The sequence below is a fragment of the Meleagris gallopavo genome, chromosome 1 (assembly GCF_905368555.1).
Source record: "Meleagris gallopavo chromosome 1, MGAL_WU_HG_1.1, whole genome shotgun sequence".
In the NCBI taxonomy this organism is placed as follows: domain Eukaryota; kingdom Metazoa; phylum Chordata; class Aves; order Galliformes; family Phasianidae; genus Meleagris; species Meleagris gallopavo.
In genome coordinates, this window is record NC_139404.1 from 25,373,084 (window position 1) to 25,397,870 (window position 24,787).

The window sequence follows — 24,787 nt, forward strand, 5'->3', positions numbered from 1 at the left end:
TTTAGAAGATTAAAAATAATACTGTAAGACTAATGCCTAAAGCTTTTGCTGTCACTATCAACATTAAGTCCTTCAACATGTGGTGTACACATATACACATAGAATAAGAGACAGAGAGAAGATAACAGACATATTTCTCAAATCTTTGATTTAATTCTGGGTCTAAGAGTAAGACTTCAGATACCTATGTTTCTTGCACAAGTTTACTAGGCTGCTGATAAAAGCTTTTCTGCAGAAATAAAGCAATATAAATGGCAATGTTCTCGAAGAATATACATCATTTATTGCAACCATTAAGATTAAAAAAACAGCATGGATAAAAGCTTTTCATCCAGAGACTACACCAAAGGATTCACCATACTCAACATGCATGAGTACTGTAGCTGAAATAGAATCATTCAATCCAAAAGCTCCCTTATGCTGCTGATCACGATCCTTTTTCATAAGAGCCTTTTTTTTTTTTTTGTGGGAGGAGCTGAGGGGAATATTAGGTGATATAGATACTGCCTAGAACACTGCAGCAAGTCTCAAGTGAAGCTATTTGTCCAATTATTTACTATGAGAAGTTTCCAGCATAGTCTCAGTACCAAGAACTTATGGTACACAGAATTTCTGTCTCGTGCTACTTGTGAAAACATCTCAAAAAGGTGTATTTTTATTTTAGACATTCTGAAAACCCACGCGCACACTGACTCAGTAGAATATTCAATAACTTTAAAACAGATGTATGAAAATTAGCGCAAATTAGTACTGTTTCTGCAGTTCTAAAGTAGCATAAACCTGTTCTCATCTGCTTGAGACACATGAAGAAATAACTGCTTAAATCACACATGAAATGGTCTTAAACAAACTGATTTTAAAAATTTTCCTCAATTTAAAGTAGTGGTATTGTATATAAACCTTCAGTTTCATAGCCCACAGAGGCCATTTCATCATTATCTATTTACAGCACTATTATGAACCAACCAAATACTCAGCTTGATTTTAGAAAACCAAATACTGTTGCAGCAGCTGTATTTAAATAATTCTTATTTTGATCAATTTTATTAATGACTGGAATTCCATTTATTAATTACACTAAGGCATGAATTTGGCCCCTTAATGATAAACTGTTCCACTGCTGTTCTGTACGATGGAGTGTCGTGCTAGGAGCACCTGAGCTGTTACAGATCTACCTGTAATTCTGCTCACCTACACTGGCTCAACCTCTTTGTGCAAAGCAGCCGAAGGCCAAAGCCTTCAATAAACGCTGTAACAGAAAAAGCACAAATAAGACACTGAATTATTATTCATAATAAAAACTCAGTAGAATACGATATCCCAAAGTTTCAAAATAAAGATCTTTATTTCAAAATAGTGTTTGAGAATAGCACATCCAGTTAATATAAAATACAAAAAGCAAGTTACCATTTTTTCAAATGCGCCAGTTCGCAGAGCTATATACTGAAACACTGTACAGGTTCACAAGAACTGTTATAAAACACACAGTTAAGTTCTGATGTTTTAATTTTACTTATACTATATTTTCACATTTGTCTCCTTCTAATTCTGCTTATTTTAATTACACAAGGTGCTTATAAGATTGCCTATGGAGTGAAAAATTACAAAACAGAATTTAATAATATAAATACAGAAAGAAAGTCCTTAAACTACACACTAATATTCTCTGCTACGAAGATACATTTTACAAAAGTGCTAATATCTCTATGACAAATAGTAGCAGATTACATTTAAATGACAAACAAATCCCACGTTTTATTTTTTAAGTTGTCTGCAATACTTTGATAGTTCTAACCACTGCAAGGGTAAACAAACACAGCATTTTCAGTTCTTGGTATTTCACAAAGGAAGTGGGAAAAAAGTAATGTATCTGTATATGTGTGTATGTGTACACATGTGTAGGAGTGTTTGTACAAATGCATGTACGTATAAATAGAGCTCTCGTATTTAGAATTTGTATTTTAACAGGAAATACATTCTTAATAGTAAATACATTTCTTAGGATCTCATAATTTCAGTTAAGGAAAAAAATATGTGAGTTCCTGTAAGTAGAAACAAGGCTTATGTAAACTGTATGAATTTTTACATAGAAAAAAGACTCCCTGGATTGACATTTACATTTTCATACTATCTTAACCTGTGGTAAAAGTAATTTTCACTAACATCCAGTATTCACTGAAAGCTTCAAATGCAAATGTGCAGTTTTCCAAACACGAAGCAGGAACTGCTCAGGCAGAGACATCCCAGCAGGACAGGAGACAGGTAGTCCTTTTTCCCACCTCCAGAAGCACAAACAGACAAGAAACAGTCATAACTTACCCCTCTGTGATGAGGACACAAGGAAGGACAGCTAGTGTTGCTACCTAGCCCCAGAGAACATGTCCCCATCACCACTGTGTCAACCACAGGCCTCCGATGGGTGAAGCACTGTCTACAGTTTTTCCAAGGTGCATCAAGTCCCAGTGCTCACCGTGATGCCCCCAATTTCCCCAGAGGCATTATGCCTTACAAAGGCAAAATGCCTCCAGGCACTGCCACTCAACCAATGCACCTCTTCCCCCTTCCCAATGTGGTTCAGACTTTTAGGAGTCATAATTGAGCCCCATGGGCCTGATTCTGAGCTCGGGGAATTTATCAATTTAACTATATGATTGCTTATTAGCCTGCCTATTACCATAATACCTTTGTGCTCCCTAACTGGAGCTACACCAATGGAAAATTCTGACATTAATGGAAACGTACTTAGTTAATGCAACACTGATCTGAATCTGGCCCAATATATAGGGGGAAATAAAACAAAACCAAAAAATATGAATCAAGAAACAGAAAAGACACCTTCTGAGTAAAACTGCATTGCACCAGAATATACCACAACACTGCAGATGTTAAGGCACCTCCTAGCTTCCTGTTGTAGTTGAGGATTTGGCTATTTTACCTTCAGTGATAACTTGCAGTAGTAAGCACTACTAGTCAGTGTTCACAGGGAGAAGCTTGGGTTAATATTAGACAATTTGTTGACTTAGCTTCACATTCCTGCAATATTTAGTTTGTCACATTTACATAAACTGAATTCACTACAGTGGAAAGAGACATTAATGGTCAATTCACTTAACAGAAGTAAGGTATTGGCTACTGATGACCTTTTAACAAGTTTACTACATACAATAATCTACAAATGGGAAATCTGGAGTGTAGATAGGAAAGTTACACTATGTGAAATCAAGATGTACAGGTGGTTTGTGCAGAAAAGTTAATAGTTTACAGATGTAGAGGAGAGAAACTAGCAAATGGGAAAGAAAATGGGTACCATTATTCCCTAAATCTGGGAATGTCGTAAACCTCTTTATATGTTGGACCAAATTCATTTCACAGTTTCAATGACAAAAACAGATATTAACTAGAAAACCTTAATGGTGTAATAGATAAAAAATTGCCAACCAAATCCCAACTTATCAAACATTTCAGATCATGTTATTCTTTTTGAAAAGAATACACATTTCCAAAGTATAAATTTTCTACACAGCTTCTTTTTAAGTAACACTTAAAGCATGTATAAGAATACTGTATTTGCTTTTTGCCTATGACAACAGAATTCCTTGACTGATTCAGTATTAATTTAGTCTTTATATTGTGTTTCAATGGTGCTATCCTCTATGGGTATTTCCCACACAGTGAAGAAATAAATATTAAATTATGCAAAACTATCTGTGAAACAACAAAAACTGACAGGATCATTTATGTTTTGACTCTTGAGTAAACTTTTGATAATTTCCTTTTTATAGCCAAATTTTAAAGATTTATTAGTCTATTAGTTTGTTAGTGTAAGGATATATTTAATGTCTACATAAATTGCCAAAGTCTCTTTCTAAAAAGAAGCATTTCAAGTAATATTAGTACTGAAGTAAAAGATAAGTTCTCTTTTCTGTCTTGACTGATAGCAACAAAATCCTGGTATTCTAAAAGACGGCAAAACCTACATTTACTTTAGTTTGCCAAATCTTCATGTATTACCAACAATGGAAATATGAAGAATCTCACTCAAACCAATGAGATATTCAAAACAAAAGAAACACTGTCAATGTGATGTCGGTAGCAAAATCAACAGTAGATTACTGGTGCTAAGAATTCAACTTAGATTAAAATTATAGGTTGTTTTCAACCCCTAAACAGACTGAAAAAAGAACTTAAAAACTCCTGTAAAGGAATGTTATGTATGGAGCCACTTGAGCATTTAAATATTAAAGTAGGTAAAGACAAGTACTTAAGGCTTTGCTCTGTAGTCTCTTCTCTGGCCAAAACCTGTCACTAAATTCAAATGGCAACTTTGCCCTCATATATCACTTGCAGCAGCAGGCCTATAGTTCAGTTTCAATAAAATCTTCCATTTGCAAAGCCAAAAGAAAGCTGGAATGTAGCTTGAGATTCACATACAAAACTATACAATTTGTGTTAGAATACAGACTTGAGGATTGCTTAAAAAATATATATCAGGAATGAGCAGTGCAATACCAGTTGGTTGTGTGAAAATCTTACCTTGTCTCTCTTCAAATGTATTTAAAGAAAAGCTGTCTCCAGTTTTTAAGAGAAAAAACTAGGAAAAGAAAATATTTCAGGATGGGAAGCAGATCCCACAGCATTCCATGCAGATCTCCAAGCAATCTGAAGATTCACAACATGCGTCCATTATGCCACAGTCCATATCACACGGGCAGTTACAGTCATCCCCCATCTCATCCCCACAGCAACAGCAGCAGGCCTCCGATGTGCAGATGCCACAGGATGCTTGTCCCAGAACAATGTTACAGAGGGTGAGAAATTCACAGAACAAGCAAGCCAGGATACAGTGAACACAGCAATCTTCACATATTCAGTAGAACGTCACATATTAAAGAGAAAAGAAAAAACAAAAAAACATTAATATGTCATTCTTAATGCACAATGTCAGATAAGCAGCTGAAAGACAATGATTCAGAATAGACATAATCTAGTATCATAAAGAACATGTTCCCTATCTTCAAGGTCACTTAAGCAGTCTTACATCTCCAATTTACTACCAGTTCTGGTGGAAGTTTCCTTTTCCTATGCAAGTCTCTAGTCAATCCTTTTAATATTTTACTTTGTTTCAAGAGAGTTCATAACAATAACTGAACATCAAAATGCATCTCCCACAGGTATTAGTAAGTTACCTGAGATAACTGCAGAAGTATTCCAAACTGTCAGCAAAAAATCTGGCACCCACCAAATAAATTTATAGAACAGCTTTAAACAATTCATACATCAATTAGACATGACCAACACAAACCCAGCTGCAGAACCTTGTACTTTGCCTTGTCAAATGGCATGCTGTTCACACGGGCCCACCTCTTGAGTCTGTCAAAGTCCCTACGGATGGTACCCCTACCCTCCGCTGTGTTGACAGAACCACACAGCTTGGTGTGATTCACAAACTTGCGGAGGGCACACTCAATCCCCACTGTTCATGTCACCAACAAATATGTTCAACAGTGCCGGTCCCAACACTGTTCCTTGAGGTGCACCACTCATCACTGGTGTCCACCTGAATATTGAGCTGTTGCCCACAACACTTCAAGTGAGACCATTCAACCAACAGTAAGCATAAAATATCCTCCCATAACAAATGTACTATCTATGAAGATTGTAAGATGCAGTGAACAACCAGTCCAGACAGAAAACTGGAACTTAAAAATACACAAAATTTTCAGCGTTAAAAATATTGCTTTTTTCTAGACTGAATTTTCATTCTTCATTTTACAGCTTGCAAGCTTTTAACTCCTTTAGTCACAAACAACTGAACACTGGGAAGGTGTTCTGGGAAAAATATCCTTCACCACTCGTTCTTTTCCTGTCCCCAAAGTTCATCACAAGTATCTGCTACAAGAAACCATTAGCAAAGACAGGATATTGAGCTGCATGGACATTTATTCTGACCAAGTACAGAATCTTCTTAAAAATTCATAGATTAGAGGCTGTTACCATAATGGAAAGCTCGCAGTTGATTCCAACAGTAATACCAAGACTCCAAAACATTTATAGCATCAAAAATGATCATGTTATTATCTTATTATCTTTACACTAGCATACACAAATACAGAAATGCAGTTCAAAGTTCAACATAATTTAGAAAATCTTTCCCAAGAATGAAATTAACTACCTTAGCTCTTAGCCCACACTACCACCAGAATGCTGTAGACGAATTTCTCTTCATTACTACAGTCGTATCCAAACTTAGATGGGGAATGCCTGTACTGCACTATTGTCCTAGTCACAACATACATAATGAACATAAACAATCAAAAGAAATGAAAAATAAGAAGAAAGAACCCTGCCACAAAACTCATGTTACTGTGCAAGAAGTAAAACTGGGAGGAAAACACAGGTAAGACAGATCTATTTTTAAAGAAAGTTGTTGCCTGTATTGAAAGGCTGCTTTTTCTAAGTATATGCTGTCACTAAATAAATGACCTTCACAGAAAACCCAGAAGATACGTGAAAAAAAGCTGGGGAGTATCAGTTCACTGAAGAGGACCAAAGCCATACCAATAGCAATTAATTAGCTGGTTGTCATGGAGATGGTGTTAAATTTGTTCAGGTACAATCTCCTTTCAGATTTTCTTTTAATGTGAAAAAGAAAGATAAATAAGCCAAGAGTTGTATCTAAGAAGCTTTCATATTTGAGGAACTGAGATATCTACTGTTTTGCATGTTTAAAACACAGCTGCAAGAAGCTAATATAACAAATTTTCAACTGCAAATATATTTTTAAATAGAATACCTCAATGAAACTTAGTATCATATTGAAAATAGGATGCTCAAATAAATAATGTCATTATGTCTGCTTCACATAGGGCTATATAGAATTGCAGGGTGAGAAATGAAGTTTTACATAAATTCTAACACAGGTATTTATTACTTGACAAGAGAGACAATCCATAAGTTAAAACAAAAGCACATTCTGGACTCAAAATATATTTTCCCTGAAATACAAAAAAATCTTCACACTAAGTCAATACTGACAAGGAGAGACCATGCTGATTTAAATGATGATAGTTCCAAGATAGCAGCAGACACAAATATGCTTTGTGCTATGATGCAATCTCTTTAAGTCTTTCTTTCCATTTTTTCTTTACTGACTGAAACACTGTAAGAGTATTTTCCTACTGTTTGATTTCCCTGTGCCAGGACTGTAAAACTCATCTTTACCTAACAATTTTACTTGAAGTGCATAAGCATTTATTAACATGAAGTTAAGATACCTTTTGTTGATCTCCCCAGTCTTCATTTGTACAGTGAAAATAAAATTCGATCCACATTTCAATGACAAAATTGAAATAATCATGCTTTTATATTCTTCATGGTGTTGGCTTTTAATAGCTAATCATGTAGCAATTACTAAGCACATGACAAAGCATGCTCTTACCTCGCCCTAACTAGCCAGCTAAATTCAGAATCGTAACTCTATACATCTGCAACACCTTTCTTTTTGGGTAGATGACCGGAAGAATTTCTTCTGTGTATGAAAACTACATCTTAGCTTCTCATCTACTGATATAATACTAGCAAGATGAAAAGATATCAGACTGGTTTTTGTAGCAGCAGTGATATGAGACCTTAAGGTTTCCTAACATATTAACATATTACACAAAACTCACACATCCTTCTACAGTACCCCTATTCATACTCCAAACTGTCAGCTCGTAAGAAGAAATCACATGGTTTAAAATGCTTTCTTTGGTTGCTGTAGTGGTGTGCCGCAGCCAAAGAGACATGGCCATGAAGAAGATACTATAACATACTCACTCCCAAAGAGATAATCACAGGTGTATCAGTACCTTGGAGACAACTAAAATGTACTTCAGTACTTGCACAATCTGGTAATTCTTCCCTGGTTCCATGACCAACTATTTTAACACATTAAGACTGTACTTAACTTCCATTCTTTGACCTTACTACATAAAATCCTAACAGCTTCTGCAGATGAGTGAGAAGTGGAACACTTCATTCACACTGGAATTAAACTTCATTTATTATAGTAGGGAAATAAAATGTAAAAAAGTAAATTTTATGTTCTTAAGGACTAGTAACACATTTTCCAGAAACTTTGAACATATTTTAATCTTTTCTGCTCAAGAAATGATAAAGCAATATCAGTCATGATGCAATATCTATGTTACTTTGAAAGGTTAACTTTTTTCTTTTTTCTTTTTAGGAACCAGACTTGTTTCCATTCTTCTTTTTCCATTAGGTATAGTCATGCAAATAAGAATCAGGGGTGCGATTTTACCAAGGACCACACTCCATGTGCCCTGCTGTTGATGATACAGGACAGCTGCTGAACAACTAACTTATAAGTTTTTTGAAATTTAAGTTTTCATCTAAATACTTTCAAAGAGAGAGAACTTAGCCTATCGCTCCTTATATAAATCCATTAATGAAGATAAGACTTTCCTCATGACTTACAAACTAAACTGTAACAATCTCAAATTTCCTTTGCTTTTCAATTCTTCTATCTCTAATTTCACTAATTAACACTGAAGTACTGCAGTACAGATGAATGCTGCACAAAAATATGGATATGGGGTGTTAAACACTGCACAGAGGTATATTTTGCACATTAAAATAGAAAAAGGGTATGTCTGCCCTTGCTCTTTTATCAAATGCATCTATGATTTCATCACAACACCATATCAAATTTGTTGACTAACATTCAAGCTCCAAAGGCTCTGCTGAATGGCATAAATTATGTTAGGCTTGGTCTGTCAGCTGAGAGAGTATCTCTCACTAGACCAATCCACAGTAAAGAGAAAAAAAGCAGATCCACTTTCAGATATGCAAGTTCGTTCAGAGTTATCCTTTCATTTTGAATTGGATGGAAGTAAGACCCAAATTAAAAGAGTCATTCCATGAGGCATTTTTATATACAGATGTAAGTAAAGCTGTTTCCTTAGTTCTTTGGTACATCTCCAAAAGTGACAGATTTGTTAGGGAACTTTAAACAATGCCAAGGCAAATAGAATCTTAACAAACTCAGTCAAGCTTTCGTTGCTTAGATCACAGATGCAATTCCAGCTACTTTGTGCAGGAGCGCAAGAGCATTTATGTTACAAATAATAGATACTTAAGCGGGATACACGTATCTCAGATAATATCCAGACTAGCATATTAAAATCTGACCTTGAGCCAGCAGTGTGCCCTCGTGGCCAAGAAGACCAATGGTATTCTGGGGTGCATTACACCCCCAAAAACAGGGCCAGCAGCTCAAGGGAGGTGATCCTCCCCCTTTACTCTGCCCTGGTGAGTCCACATCTGGAACACTGTTCAGGTCTGGGCTCACCAGTTCAAAAAAGACAGGGAACTTTTACAGGGAGTCAACTGAAGGACCATGAAGATGCTGAGGAGCCTGGAGAGGCTGAGATCTGGGGCTGCTCATCCTCCAAAAGAGAAGGCTGAGGGGAGATCTAACTAATGTTTATAAATATCTGAAGGGTGGGCGTTGGGCTCTTTTCAGTGGTACCCAGTGACAAACTGGAACACAAGAAGTTATATGTGAACGTGAGGAAAAACTTACTTTCTGTGAGGATGATAGAGCACTGGAATAGGCTGCCCAGAGCGGCTGTGGAATTTGCTTCTCTGTAAATATTCAAAACCCACCTGGACACTTTCCTGTGCAACACACTGTAGGGAACCTGCTTTAGCAAGGTGTGGGTCTGGATGATCTCCTATGATCATAGAATAGTTTGGGTTGGAAGGGACTTTAAGATCATCTAGTTCCAACCCCCTGTTATAGGCAGGGACACCTCTCTCTAGACCAGGCTGCTCAAAGCCCCATCCAGCCTGGTTTCGAACGCCTTCAGAGCACTAATGGCAACCTGTTCCAGTGCCTCACCACCCTCACAGTAAAGAATTTCTTCCTAATATCTAGCCTAAATCTACACTCTTCCAATTTAAAGCCATTTCACCTCATTTTGTCACTACCTGCCCTTACAATAAGGCTCTCCTCAGCTTTCCTGTAGGCCTCCTTCAGGTACTGGGAGGCTGCTATAAGGTCTCCCCAGAGCCTTCTTTCCTCCAAGCTGAAGAGCCCCAACTCCCTCAGCCTGACCTCATAGGGGAGGTGCTCCAGCCCTCTGATCCTCTTTGTGATCTGCCACTGGACCCACTTGAACAGCTCCATGTCCTTCTTGTGTCAGGGGCCCCAGAACTGTATGCAGTACTCCAGGTGGGGTTTCATGAGAGCAGAGTAGAAGGGCAAAATCACCTCCCTCAACCTGCTGGTCACACTTCTCTTGATGCAAACAATGCAATTATTCTATGATTCAGTAAGTCTGTGAAAAATGTTTATCCACTGATACTCAAAGCTCATAGACCCCAACATTGTATCTTATCCCACTGACAAAGTTACGTTCTGTTAGGGAAAAGAAACAATATTAACAGTAAAACAACTTTAGTTTTTTTAAGTGCATGCCTTCAAACATTTGTGCAAGTACATACAACATTATTTATCTTAAAATATTTGTGTACACGTTGTTCTAATTTACTTCAAATACTGCAACTACATTTCTTTTATTTCAACTTCCTTTTTATCCTCTCATATTCATTTTTATTAAAAGGTGCAGTTCCAGTTAGGAGACAGATTTTAAGAGATTTAAGAGATCATCTAAACTGTATAAGATCTGCAGAAGTTAAACTGAAAAAAGTACAGAGAAACGCACAGGCAGGCTGATCTGTGCTGCTTTTGTAACATTTGACACTAACCTCTCACAAACTGACCCAATATGCTTTCATTCCAAGCAGGCAGGTCACACACGATAAAAGGTCTCCCTGTCTGCAATGGTAAATAAGCTCACTTACAGAATGGTGACCTTGGTCAGCTTTTTACTAACTATATCCACCGAGTTCAGACAACTCAAAACAAATCTCCAGGCACTCCGCTGTCTCACAGCAAGAATCAAAAAAGGGCAAAACCACAATCAAAGAGGACCTCAGTGGGGGATCGGGCCAAGCCCCTGCAGCGCCCTGAACAGAAGCCCCAGCAGGCACGGTGGGCTTCCTGCTGCCAGCACAGGCTGGGAGAACCCACACACCCAGAAAACCCACTGCGAGGAATAACAGCCCTGACCAGAGCGGCACAGCACTCACCTACCAACAGGAGTGAGCCATGGAGAAGTACCCTCAGTCCAGGTTTGCAGGAGGTATGTGCTACCCACACTGGGATGTCAGCTTAGAGTGGCTGCGTGTGTGCACGAGCAGCACTGTGGCTATAATGTATGCAGATTCTTTGCAGCTTCTGCTACACATCCCCTTTTAGAAAATTCACTACACCCAGTAAAACTGTGACATGAAAATAAGAAATCCAGAGAGAACAAACCGATGTGTCACGTGGAATATAGCTATCCCTGGATAACAGAGCCACATTTATATGGGGGACAAGAAAGCTACACATTATGATAGGTGGTATTTTAGCATTTTAAAATATGAAATGATCGTCTCTCTTGATCAAGAAAATTAAAATATTGCCTGAATGGTTAAATTACATTACAACACAAATGGAAACTTTCATCAAAGCCTATATTTTAAACTCTTAATATAGCCATAACCTCAGAAGAAAAATGATCCAGCTGGTAAACATACTATGAAACATGCAAATTTCCAATACCTAAGGCTTCCTTTGAATCTGCAACTTTCATTCCCATTGCTCATCATGGCAAATACTGAGACTAGTCAGATGCCAGCTGGACTGTGACCTTATAAAACAGATGCTGTGGAAAGACCTTTCTTCATTACAGGCCCCGTGTTCCACTTGCTCATTTAACACAATGTGTAAATCACTGCCAAGATTTCTATGCAAACAAAATATAAACCACACTTAAAATACAGCACTTTTCAAAATGCCTTCTTAAAAATTACAGTTTTGATCATATGATGTTATTTGCACACTGACTGATAACTGCCTTCTGCCACAACCTTGTCTAACAAAAATACTGTTAGAAATAATGAAGTACTCAGGCAGAGCTCCAGATTAAATCAAGTTCCAAAAGATAACAGAACTTTTGGCACAAGTAAAGAGGTTAGAAAGATATTAAGTAGCTGCCTAAATGCTGGTGGGATGGATTTCAGAAATGTAAATAAGAAAGAGAGAAATGAAAAGAGAGAAAAAGAGACAAAGGAAAATAAAAGAGGAAAGGAGGGACTTTAATGGCTAGTAGATATTTCTGCAGTATTAGGCTATCTGTGATACCAATCCAGAGACAGAACAGTATACAGAAAAACTACTGCATTTGAGAGACAAAAAATCCTAGTCAAAATCATACGCCCAAAAGGAAAGGGAAGTTGACTGAAAGCTATCTCAGTTTATATAAAGTTATATAAACCAAAACAAGATCCACTACTTCAAATAGAGGTCTGTTATCCTCCTAGACAACTACTCACTACTTTCTTTGTATATGCATATACTGACTCTTAAGACCACAGCTATAAGATTGTTTGTTGGATTTGTTTTGTTTTCAATTAAGACATCAGTATCTCATTGGATATTCTAATTAATGTGGACAGCAAAACAAGTCAAATAGGGTCCATCACTTCCAAATCTAAAGCAGATGATGAAGTTGATACTAAATTGAAGAAAAATTGTTACATTCAAATGCACTCTGAAGTGTTGAATTTTCAACTTCTGATTTTAAGAAAAAAAACCACATGTTGGGAGAGATTGCTTGGTGTATCTCTAATGCAGGATACACAGGATATACAATCCAGAAGACTTTTCTTTATTCGTCTCTCTCCTGCAACCAGGCTTATCTCACTTCCTATAACCTATCTTTATTTAAAAAAAAACACCAGAACTTGGGAAGAAGATGCCTTCTCCTGCCTTCCTGGTTTAGGTGGCCTGGGAAGAAATGAAGTAAAATCTACGTATATAAAGCAATCAGGTTCACAATCTGCTCATCTTAGTTTAACAAGCTGCCTTTCCAGATGAGCATAGTAACTGTGTATGACCTCGACCCTGACTCTGAGGAGTGTCACCCTAAACTCAGATTCTGATGAGCTGTTACAGTTGTGGTAACTGCCCTAAGAAATGTAGTGACTTGTGGACTTGTGTGGTCACAGCAACCTGACCACAAGCAAGAGATCAATTTCAAAACCAGTATTCCCTCTGTCCATCATTTACTTATTTACTATTATCAATAATTGCTTTCTCAAAAAAAAAAAAAAAATAAAAAAAAAACATACCGTGAAGCTTCATACGATTCTTGTAGAAAAGGTTGTTTTTTATTTAACAAAATAACTTGTGTCTAACTCATTTTATTGCTTCTTTCCATCACAGTAAGTTCTACTTCCATCCCTCCCACATGCTTCTTCTCTTTCCTTCTGCAACCCTAAGTATGTCATTATTATTTACCTTTCATCATTCTGATACATGTGTACGTACTCAGTTATTAATACTCTCTTCATTTCCTAACACCTAGATTTATCGTACAGCTGCCTCACTGCTGTCTCCTTTAGACTTCTTTCCCTCTTTAAGTTGCTTTGGGCAGAAAAGAGTTTGTTCTCTCCTTTTCTACAGATAAACACAGGCTTCTAAATACAGCAGCTCGACTTTTTTTTAAACTCCTTTTCAACTGTTTTCTCAGTTTTTCAAGGTTTCTCTGTGCTATGCATAATAGCTGTAAGAGTGACAATGCACTCTGCCAGTCGTCTGCAGAATACAGCATTGGAAGAACTGCAACACCTCCAACACAGATCATTTTAAATATTATTAATACTTCTTTGAATTAAAAACAAACAAACAAACAACTTTTATTCCCAATATGCAGCGAAATCTATCCAGTCCCTTTGAAAAATTGCTAGAACTGAAAGTGTTCAGAAATGTTTTGGTTTTCTTTAAGAGAGAAACACCTTCAGTTTCATAATTCCTTTGTTATGGGATTTTGGGTGGTTTTTTTTTTGGTAGTGTAAGTCACCCTAACCCTATATAAATACAATCCTATATAACTACAACCCTATTTCTTCAGGGATGATATGGACTAATAACAGATGCAGAGAAAGAGCAGAGCTATTGAGTACACTTACATCCTCCTAAGCCTCACCGTGTGTGAAAGTGTTTCTAAATAGCATAACTTGGTATGATGACTTGACTCCATGGATGATGTCCTCATTTAAAAAGACAGAATTAAGCTTCTGTACCATTGCTACCAAGTTGTTTTTCACATTTTAAGCACTTCCAATACAACTTCAATTCCTAAAACTCACGAGATGTAATGTTCAGTACAAGTCGAGCTTGCAGATGGAACAATTAATAAGTTGTTAACTATGATAGGGATATTTTGGTGAGGAGTAGCACTCCATACTGGACTTTAATCTGGCCACTTTTATTTACTTAACAAAACCAGTTATCTTCCTGATTGCCAATAGTGCAGAGGACTCAAGATATCCTCTGGGCAGGGTAGATGAAGTAAAAACACAAGGAATGTGTTTCAAAGAAAAAATGCGTAGACTGAAGTGAAGCAAAGCAGAGCACAGAGGAGCAGAGTGATGGGAAGCTAAGAGAAAAATAAATATAAATTAAATCTATACACTCCAAAGTCAAACAAGGAATTACATTTTTTAATTAAATTGAATTAGAACATACAAGTTTACTTGTATTTCTTTCTACTGAAATTGTGTGGATACACTGGTAAGTTGATATGGCTAAGTTAACTTCAGATGATATTAATGATATTATTAACATAATTTATTTTTGCATAAAATTGCACATGAGATCACACAAAGTCTATAATGCTATACTGTACAGATGTGCCCAAGCACACACACCTTCAAGTAAATGCAAATCCAGCAGCTCTTCAACACTTCACTTGGCTTGTGAAGTTAGTATGGCACAAGTTAAAGAAAAGTCAAGCTGATAAGAAAAATACAGAAGCTTTCAAATTGTTTCCTATCCTTTGTATCTTTCTGTAAATCTTTTCAGTAGTTTCAACAGATCCATGTCACTGGATCAGAAAGCAGAGGTGCTCACAAAAATAACGCTACCCACAAAGATTCAGAATGAATAAGTTGTAGATGTTTCAATTAACTGACCATCTTGAAAGAGTGTCTTTGCAATCCCCATTTACAGAACTTGTTAATGCACTCTTCCAGTACTGTATAGTTATATGCACTCATCTGGCATATGTATTACTGTTTTAAATGCAATAAAGCTCTTTTGAACAAATAACCTAATTATATCTACTTTTTGTACATACAGATTATAGTATAGATTTCCAGAAGTATTCATAAGGAGTTAACACTTCTTAAATTCATAAGCATTTTTTTTTATATTATGGATAAATTATTTTTCTTCACAATATGACTTGTTGTTTTTATTATTTTTTGAATGTCAAGTGACCATTGCCAGAGACCCTGATCAAGACTATTACTCAGAGCCTACAGTTTCTCCACACAGCCTCACAGGGTAAATTACTGAAAAACTGAAGAAACTGTCAGAAGGCTTGCATATGTGCACTGTGTAGACACAAATTTAAAACATGTCTGCACAGAACTGAAAAGCAAAATACAATTTTTTTTTCCCAACAACTATTCCCCTTTTTGACATATCTGTGTACTCTGGATACACCTTAGCTATTGCACAATACAACTAATGTTTCACTTGTGTTGATGAACAGAAAACGTAGAGCAACAGACATCTGTAAGGTGCATCAAGCTACTCAGAACACATGTCCATCTTACAATAAAGAAAATTAAAACATTACAAGATTATAATTCTGAATATAATCAATCCTAGCTATTACATAAGTCAAGAAACTGAATGTTATAGTAAGGATTACTCTGCATTTCCATACATTCTATATATTGCGTGAAGGAACAATGTATATAAAAAATACCATGCTGGAGGGTGAACCAGTTTTCACAACATAGAAAGACACAACAGGGATATATTAAGTACAGCATTATGATTTGGGAAAGAAATTTTAAAGGACTGGATACCCAACTGAAAAATAATATTAGGTTCTTGAAGATACATATGAAAATAGGCTACAGCAAGGAGGACCAGCCCATGGCACAGTACAAGTGAAGCTCTACTTGATATTATTACATAGATTCACTCAGTAGGTTTGATTGAAGTAGTGGAAGCCAAGAGAAGTCACTCCACTGAAATCAGTGGGATTCACTCAGGCCAGTACATACAGTCCTTCTGATCCCTTTTGCTTTCATCCAGGCTATGAATCCTCCCCATTTCACTGAACAGTACAGTCTCCCATTTCTCTGAAAATCTGTGTCTTTACTCACCTCTCACTTTTTTTTTTTTACCTAGTAACATCTATGCATCCTGCCTGCACTCTGAAAGCCTGTCTCAAACAAATAAAATTTATATAGCTTCTGCACCTTTGTTGTAATGGGCAAAAGCAAAGCCCACTGAGTATATCAGTGCTAATGGGACAGCAATGGATTGAGGAAAGGCTCAGGAACATTGGAACCATTAGAGTAATTGCAAGCAGTGAAAACACACACAGAGCTAAAATGTAAAGCAAAATTATTTACTTTTGCTTATTTAAGCTGTGCACTGGAAGTGTGAAGCTTCTTCATGCAAATTATTTACAACATAAAGCACATTCATCATCAAAACAAAGGTCTAAATTTTAGTTAGTTTTCAAACCACAGGTAGTCAGAATACCTTCTAACACAACATTCTCAAAAGCAAATTCTACTCTTGTGGAGCCTGCCACTAATGCAATTAAGTATTTACTGTGTTTTCAACTACTGCTTTAACTTTTCCCTGATATAATTGTGATGATGTTGACAGGAGTTTCTGTCAGTTCACGATACTAACTACAAAGAAGAAAACATCACCAGACTATGTTGGCAAAATATTTGAAAGCAACAAATCTCCCATTGCTTCAATTTCCTTCAAATACTTAATAGTTTCCTTTGGGGAAGTAACTTGCTTTTTATCATAATGATTTCTATTTGCTTCTGGAGCATGAGTCATGCTCTTCAATTATTTTCAGTTGATTGTGTAATTATTAGTGAGACTAGGGTTTGGCTAGTCTTCATTCCATTTGTTTTTTTAATAAGAATTTCTGCTTACCTTCAGGTGAAGGCTTTTGAGAAAACGCAGAGCTTATTTTACTCTTCTTGCTGCCATTGCTGTTGACAGACAAGGTGGACTGAATTTTCCTGTGCATTTTTTCTGAAACAGGAGATGAAAGTTTTCTGTTGTCTGCAGACGCATGCTTGACCCCGTTGTGCATTCCACTTCCATTACTCAAGCCCGCATGGCCATTCTGCACTTTGCCGCTTTCTTCCTCACCCCTTTCCAGTGCTGAAGTATTTGGCTGAGGCAAACGTTGAGGTTGTGCTTAAAATGAAAGAGAAAGAAAGTGTTAATTAAAACTGTAAATTGAACACTGAATACTTTAGGCTAGACTGGGCAAAAATTAGCATCCCCAGACAAAACAAGAAAGATTAACAATAATTATAATTAAATTATATAAAGTGCCTCACTCATGTCTAGATGAGGCCTAGAATCCCTGTTCAGCACTGTACTTGTTCGTGGTTCTCTGTGAATTGGGCAGAGAGAACAAGGCAAGCGAGGGGAAGAAGGAAAAAGCCCAGAGTGGGATTAAAAAACAATGAAAATTGAGGTAAACTTAAATTAAGGGGAGCCCAACGAAGAATTAGGGAAACAGAAATGGGCAACCTTCCAGTCTCTAGAAAATAACCAGAGCGACAAGGGAAGGCCACCCCAAAAGACAGCCACCAGAGACCAGTATATCAGATATGAATAAGAATATTCAAGTAATTAATACCAGCTAGAAACTAAGCTTGTGGGTTGCTGGAAAGAACAAAAACATTCAAAATCGTCAGGAAGTGGGGGGATCACAGTACAAAGCCATGGCAGGATAGAGTCCCCCCACTGTATTTCACAATCACGAAGTTACAAATGGCCGTAATGGACATATTAGGGTTTTAATGACAGCAAAATGAAATGGTCAAACAAAAAAATACGAAATCTGTCAAGGCAGGAATCTGCAACATCCCGGTTAGGACTCCAAGAGAATGTGTTATAAAATCATTCTAATGAGAGGTCATGAAACTTGATTGTTCCTTTCATTGTTAAGCTACAGTATCATAAAGGAACCTATTTTTAATAACATGGGAAATACTTCATGTATTTAAAGTCTATATATCTAAAGAAAAGAGAAGATAAGTTTTTAATGTGAATCTTCGTAATAAAAACACTAGTTTCCAATTAAGGATTTTTATTTAAAAAAGCCAATTTGCTTCTGAAACTAATTAAACTATACAGATAGTAACAAAACAAGATTTCATAATCAAAAAGCATCAGCCCAATCACCTCTCCTAATCAAAATACTACTTTATCATGCTTGGACATAAAGAGGTTTTCAAGCAGGCCTATCTTCAACCATTTCAGATTTTATGCAGAAGAAAAAGCCCATATTTTACTGAATGCAGGAAGATTAAACAGAATCAATAGTAAATGAAAACAGTGCTCAGAACTGGAGTTCATTTTCTTTTCAGATGAGACACATAAATTTTCTGATGATTTCACAGTGTAGCTTTGTTTGTAGATTACATATTAGATAAAAATGTGTAGATAATTATAGTTAACTTCCTTTAAAAGAAACAGCTTCATTGATCAGATTGATATGACTAAACGTGGACAAATACTACAAGCACACGCACAGCAACAAAGTCTCTAAAAGAACTCTCAGTTCTGAACAGGCCTAACAAAATTTCAAGGACTTTTATCAAGGACATCAATACCATCATCAGATTGTTTCCTCAAATGATATCAATTTACCAGATTAAACTTTAGACAAGTCTTAATCTAAGTCTTGGTCACACTCATAGGCAAACAGAGATATTTTGAGAATAGTTTAAATTTTGAAGAAAAAAAAAGAACTGGTTGATTTTTTTACTTTCTATTGGATATTTTTGTTGGATATTTTTTAGCTACAACACGCTCAATTTTAAGAAGACAATCCACACTGACAACCTCAGACATGGCAACTCTAACAGCACACTTACTTTACAGAAGTGAGAACTGTACGTTACAGGAAAGAAAGGAACTGCTGGGGTAGACATGTACGTTATTAGTCTCCCCAAAGATGTAGCAGGGTCAAAGATGACTCCCTTCGAAGACCAGCAGTAACTGCTCAGAGCAGCAGCACAAAGCTATCAAGGAGCACTTGAATTAATTTGTCCCAAAATGTTTTCAATAGCAATATTGAAGAAGCTGTTCCTTCCACTGAAAATACCTTTGCATTAGTGCGTAGAATCATAGAATCATTATGGTTGGGAAAGACCTCTAAGATCATTTAGTCCAATATCCAAGCCATCACCACCATGCCCACTAACCATGACCCGAAGTACTACATCCACACATTTCAATGAATACCCCCAGGGACTTTTCAACTTTGCACACATGTTCTGTTAACACTTCCAGACTATCGTAAGAGTTCCAAAACAACTGTGAAACAGGAGTAGATTCATTAGAAGTATAATACAAGGAATCCTTTGTGTAGCATTTTCCATGTATGCGCAAAAAAAAGCTATTCCTTCCATTAAAAAAAAATCTTAACATAGACCTAACTTCAGTCAATAATGAAATCAACAGCAGCATCAGGAATCAAAATTAATACTCTCTGAAGTTTAGTGTTCATGCTCATAACTCCTCATAGCTTTATTCTCACTATCCCATTCAAATGTAAATGTTATTAAGGAAAAGCGTTTTTCATGTTCCATCCAAAGACACTTTCTTCATATTGCACTTCCTACGATTCTCAGCTGTGGAGTGGTCCTGATAGCCTAAACATAATACAGAGTTCCTCAGTACAAATAAGCAACAGACGATACTAAAAATTCGGTATGCCTGGACACGCAAACATGCAAATTTCTAAAACTGACAGTTATGACCTTTTCCAAGCCAGCTAAATTGGTGGCTGCAGTTTGCAACTGTTCGTGTACCTCTGGTACTCTATTATAATGCAATAACTTAAGAAATTATCCCATGTTCAATCTACAAAATTACGAGATTTTCTATCAAATTGTGGGTGAATAGGAATCTAAGAAGTTAGTTGGCTTTGCTTTTATTATCACTTTTACTAAGGTGGGCAGATTGTTTTTTTTTGTTGTTGTTGGGTTTTTTTGGGGGGGCAGTGGAGGAGGGTTGTGCTTTTTTATTTTTCATTTTTTCATAATCCTGTTCCAAAAGTACCCTTACTTCTGTCTTTTTTTATTACCACACAACTTTTTAGCTGACTGACTTTACAGTATTCACATGTGATACGCAGGTCAAGTCAGAACGGAACAAAATCCCAAATGAATTAGTTATCTTAATTTAAATTTATTTTAACTTTATTGATAATTTTGCATTAGGGAGACTTGAATCTTATGGTTAAAACACTTGAAAGCAATTAGGAACCATATGACCGCATTCTAGCATAAAGAACAAAAGCAACTGACAGTTCCAAGATTAAGCCACAACCACTCCGTTTAAAACAGAAATATTTTTACCTTATTTTTTAAAGGTTGTGTCTATCTTAAAAAAAAGAAGTGTAATATGGGGAACGACACAATGCTTCTTAAAACACAGTGATACCCAGGGACTCTCACTCTCTCTTTAATGATCCACTGCTCTCATTCAGCTGTCTTTCTTTTTTCAAATCTTTACATATGTGACAGCTCTCAAAAGTAGACCATAGACCATCTGGCATTTTCAGAGGTGTAACTTGTGCAAATTCAGCTCTACTGGGAACACAATGCTATCTTCTGCCTGCGTTATAAAAGATACAATAGAATGTAGAACTTATGAGTTGTTTTGAATTATTCATTTTTTGCCTGTATATTCAAGAAATTTTACAAACTCTGCATTTTGTACTACATAATCACATGCGTTAAAGGTACAAAGAAACTTTTTGACACCTCTTTTCTACAGAAAGATGGCATTTTGTTTGATATGTGAACATTCAGCGCCTGTTATATCATTCTAAACAGGCCGTGTGCTGCTACAAAAGATCCCATTTTACACTCTATGTATGAGCAAAAATTTTATTCTTGATAGTCAGTAACAGCAATACACATCGAAATTTCAAATATGAGTTGGATGAATGTTCAGCATCTTCAAATCAGGATGGCATTGGTCACAGTATATGCTGAAGACTTTTTTTTAATTTCTTACACAACATAGAAATACTGTCAGTTTAAGCATCCACAATGAATAGTTTCAAATGTACTAAAAAATACTGTGCTTTTTAGGTTAATATGTTTTTAATCTTTAGCAAAACCAGTACATTTAAATCAATATTTCATACAGTAGTAACACTAGTGTATTTTCAATAAGAATGATAAATACTGGATTAATGATTCAATACACTGAATCTTTTTTGATAGAAAACTAGCAGATAATGTAGCTAGTAATAACTATACATGAATCTGCTGCCTGTGGAAAAGCAATAAAAAGGCAATATATTGCTATAGCATATAATCTATTAGCACGTTTCACTGCTTCCTTGTCACATGAAAACTGGGCCTTAGCACAGTCACTTCTGCTCTTATTTAATTGTGTGGTTACTATCTGGTGAATATTCACATACTAAACATTTGCTGTGATTCTAATGGTTTTGGATGAAGTAAATATGCACATTCTGACTGTATAATCCTAAAATGGTTATGTATGCCCACTGACAGTACGTTGCTTATACCTCTACAAAATAACAGCTACTCATATGAGAAAAATCCTGACGTATGCATTTAACAGAAAAATGTATGTAAACACAGGGAAATGCTCATCAAAAAGAGGACAGTTTAAGCTATCATTAGGGATTTTAGATGAAACAAAAAACCAAACACGCACAGAATACAGGCTCCTCAGAGTCAAAGCGAATCAAAAGAAAGCATCAGGAGGGAGAAAAAATTGAGACAGCTAATTAGTAGCCTAATCACATCAAAAGCAATTCCAAGGCAGCTGATACAGATGCCCGTGGAGTTTATAGGCTGGCCAACGCCACCGATGGAAAAAGTACTCTCCAGTTACAGCCTGTCATCTGACCACACACCCAGAGAGTTAAGAGCACTTATTTTCTTCGTTTATGACAGATCGGTTCACGACATCAGATCAGGTCAGAAAGGCAATATTTTTCCAGGTGGACTAGGGTGGAACAAAAACGTACAACTGCTGGGTGTTAAAAAATATAACCTTTGGCATTTTCAAATATTGGGAAAATACAAAATAGGATTTCAGTTCAGAATATCCTTCGCATTTCTCTGCCTCCCCCAAAAAGTTGCAGTTGCATCTGCAATAAGCGATGAACTCTTTTAGGAAATAGAGAGGTCCTGCTTCGGTCTGTTAATGCTGAAAGCCAAGATCTACATGCTAATTTGAGCTTGGGAAATTGTTTGATCTCAGTGGTAGCTGCTCCTGCTCGCTCCGCATGGATCACACTGAAGAGACCACATGCGAGGAAGGTAAGAATCAGGCCTCTGTTCCTTATCAGTACTGCTTCATAACACAAACCCAAGCTTGAGGGGAAAAATAAAGCACATGACAGATAGACATGAATTGTACAGTAAAACCAGGAGCTGCCTGTATTCTAGAGTAAAATTAAGGTAATTCCACACTGCTTCTGGAAAAGACATAAATTCCTGAAATATAAAAGGCAACATTTCAAAGTGACTAGAAAAATCTCACCTTTTCAAAAATATTACAAATTATATGTATGCATTTATATGCTCAATGAGCATAAAATTTCAGTGAAACTGGGAGAACTCACATATCTCAGTCTCTCTCCCTCCCCACATTTTAACTAAAATCCTGACTAGTCTCTATGTGGATCTTCAAACTACATCAATAGTTTCCTCTGCCTAGCTATCCAGAATATTAACATTCAGATTACAAGATGTGCCTCTGAGTCAACGTGTGAAGTGGCTTTTGTCAGCAATTATTTTTGAATATTTTCTAGGACATAAATGGCATATACTGCAGCTTCCATATCATAGAAAGCATACATTAACTAAATAACAAGGTACCATCAAGGTACAATCTATCTTTTAAAATCAATTTTTCACACTGAATTTTTTATACCATGCTGACTTTACAAGGAAAACAAAGTTCAACTAACGACATCAACCACTTTTTTAGTGGTTTCTTGTAAGACACGAGGACATCTTCAAAATGAATACAATACATTATTATGAAACAGGATGCCCTTTGTAATGAAAATACTGCAGTAAAATTGCTGGCATGAGTTTTGCAAGACCCACACTGAGAACACCTTGTTAAAATATGCCTGAGAACATCCAGGGAGCGCCAGGTATAACAGAAATGGGGCTGGAGGGGGACAAAGGGAAAAGGCTGTCAGCTCTCAATCTGAGAAGGGCCAACAAGAATGGCATGTGTGCATGTGTGTTTACGGGTTGAGAAGGTGACACACGTGCACAAGAAGGTGCCAAAGTACTCTTCAATCTGTGCAAAGACACCTGCAGTGCCTTCCTCTGGAAGCACCGCGGGATCTCGCACATTGTTTGAAGAGTTGCAGAAATTGTTTAAAGATGTCTTTGACATACTCCAAAAGAAGCAGTTACCACAGGGAAGCATGAAAAGGGCCAGTAGCCAGAGGTTTACAAAGTTGATAGGCAACTGAACACGTGGAGTGAATTCCTGTATTTACAAATCCTCTTCCCTGAAGTGTTTTCTCAAAATGTGGAAATGCCTGCTGATTTTTTTAATGACAGCAACATCAAATTTTCATCGTTGCTAGATTGAGTAAAGCCTTCACATTTTTTTAATTACCTGTCATCTAAGAGCTATCTCAAAACTCCAAACATCCTTTTGTCTTCTAATTACCATTAGATTATCAGCAAACTCTGCTTTTTTATCACACACAAACCTTGCCACCATTCACAGTGTTTCTTGGTGAGACTGAAACTATCGACATCTACGATAAACTGTGCAGACGATAAAAAATTCTTTCTAGAACGTAATACAGTTAGAAATAAAAGCAATTCACATAATGCAGTGATTGTTATACTACATCTACATAAAGTGGGACACAGCTCTCTCTGCAGAATCATGAGAACAAACAGCTGTAGCTTGCCATAAAAAATCCACAAGAACCCAAACACAAAACAAGCCATTGTAGGTAACAAGCACTCAGATTTCTGGGAAATACATTTCTATATAAAGCTGTGTTCAAAAGTAGGAAAGTTTACTCCAACCATTCCCCTTAAAACAATGATCTACCCATTTTCTACCTCGTATGTTCTGCTAGGGAACTAGAAAAGAACTGCAGTGTATTTGCTCATTTCAACTACTCACAGCAGTGGCAGTCATGGCACAGACATGTGCAATGCCAGATTAATTTACAGTCATCATTCCAGCATTCTGTGTGCATACTGATGGTGGTTTACATATTCACTGATGACTTCTGAAGGTGATTTTTTTTTTTCTATTTAGGTAAAACGCTTAGGTATTTCTTCCTATGTTTTCCACATAGCTTACTTATCTAGGGGCATAATGATTCACTTTCTGTTGTTCTTGTTAAATGATGCTTTTTAAGGAACGGTGACTTATAGAAATTGAATATGAAAACAAAATGATACACAAAATAAGAATCAGAGAATTAGGGTTTTTGTTAATTTCTGAAGTGGCAAAAGTGATTTATTCCCTGACCATAAATAATTGGTAATTCAATAAATGCGAAGACAGTCCCCAAAGCTATAAAAGATACAAAAGGGTGCAAAACCAACACAATCC

General features: G+C 36.6%; 1 protein-coding gene across 5 annotated transcripts in view; it reads right to left on the reverse strand.

Moving 5' to 3' along the window:
• Positions 1-1,318: 1,318 nt before the first annotated feature.
• MDFIC (MyoD family inhibitor domain containing) overlaps positions 1,319-24,787 on the reverse strand; it is a 50,346-nt gene continuing 26,877 nt past the window's right edge. For 4 of the 5 annotated variants that reach the window (XM_010706768.4, XM_085219199.1, XM_085219188.1 and 1 more), the window contains exons 4-5: positions 17,099-17,368; positions 1,319-4,857 (exon numbers count right to left, since the gene is read on the reverse strand). In XM_010706768.4, coding sequence (XP_010705070.1) covers positions 4,610-4,857; positions 17,099-17,368 — 518 coding nt within the window. In that variant the 3' untranslated portion in view covers positions 1,319-4,609. The remainder of the gene's footprint in view (positions 4,858-17,098; positions 17,369-24,787) is intronic. The other variant, XR_014881901.1, reaches the window with a different exon arrangement.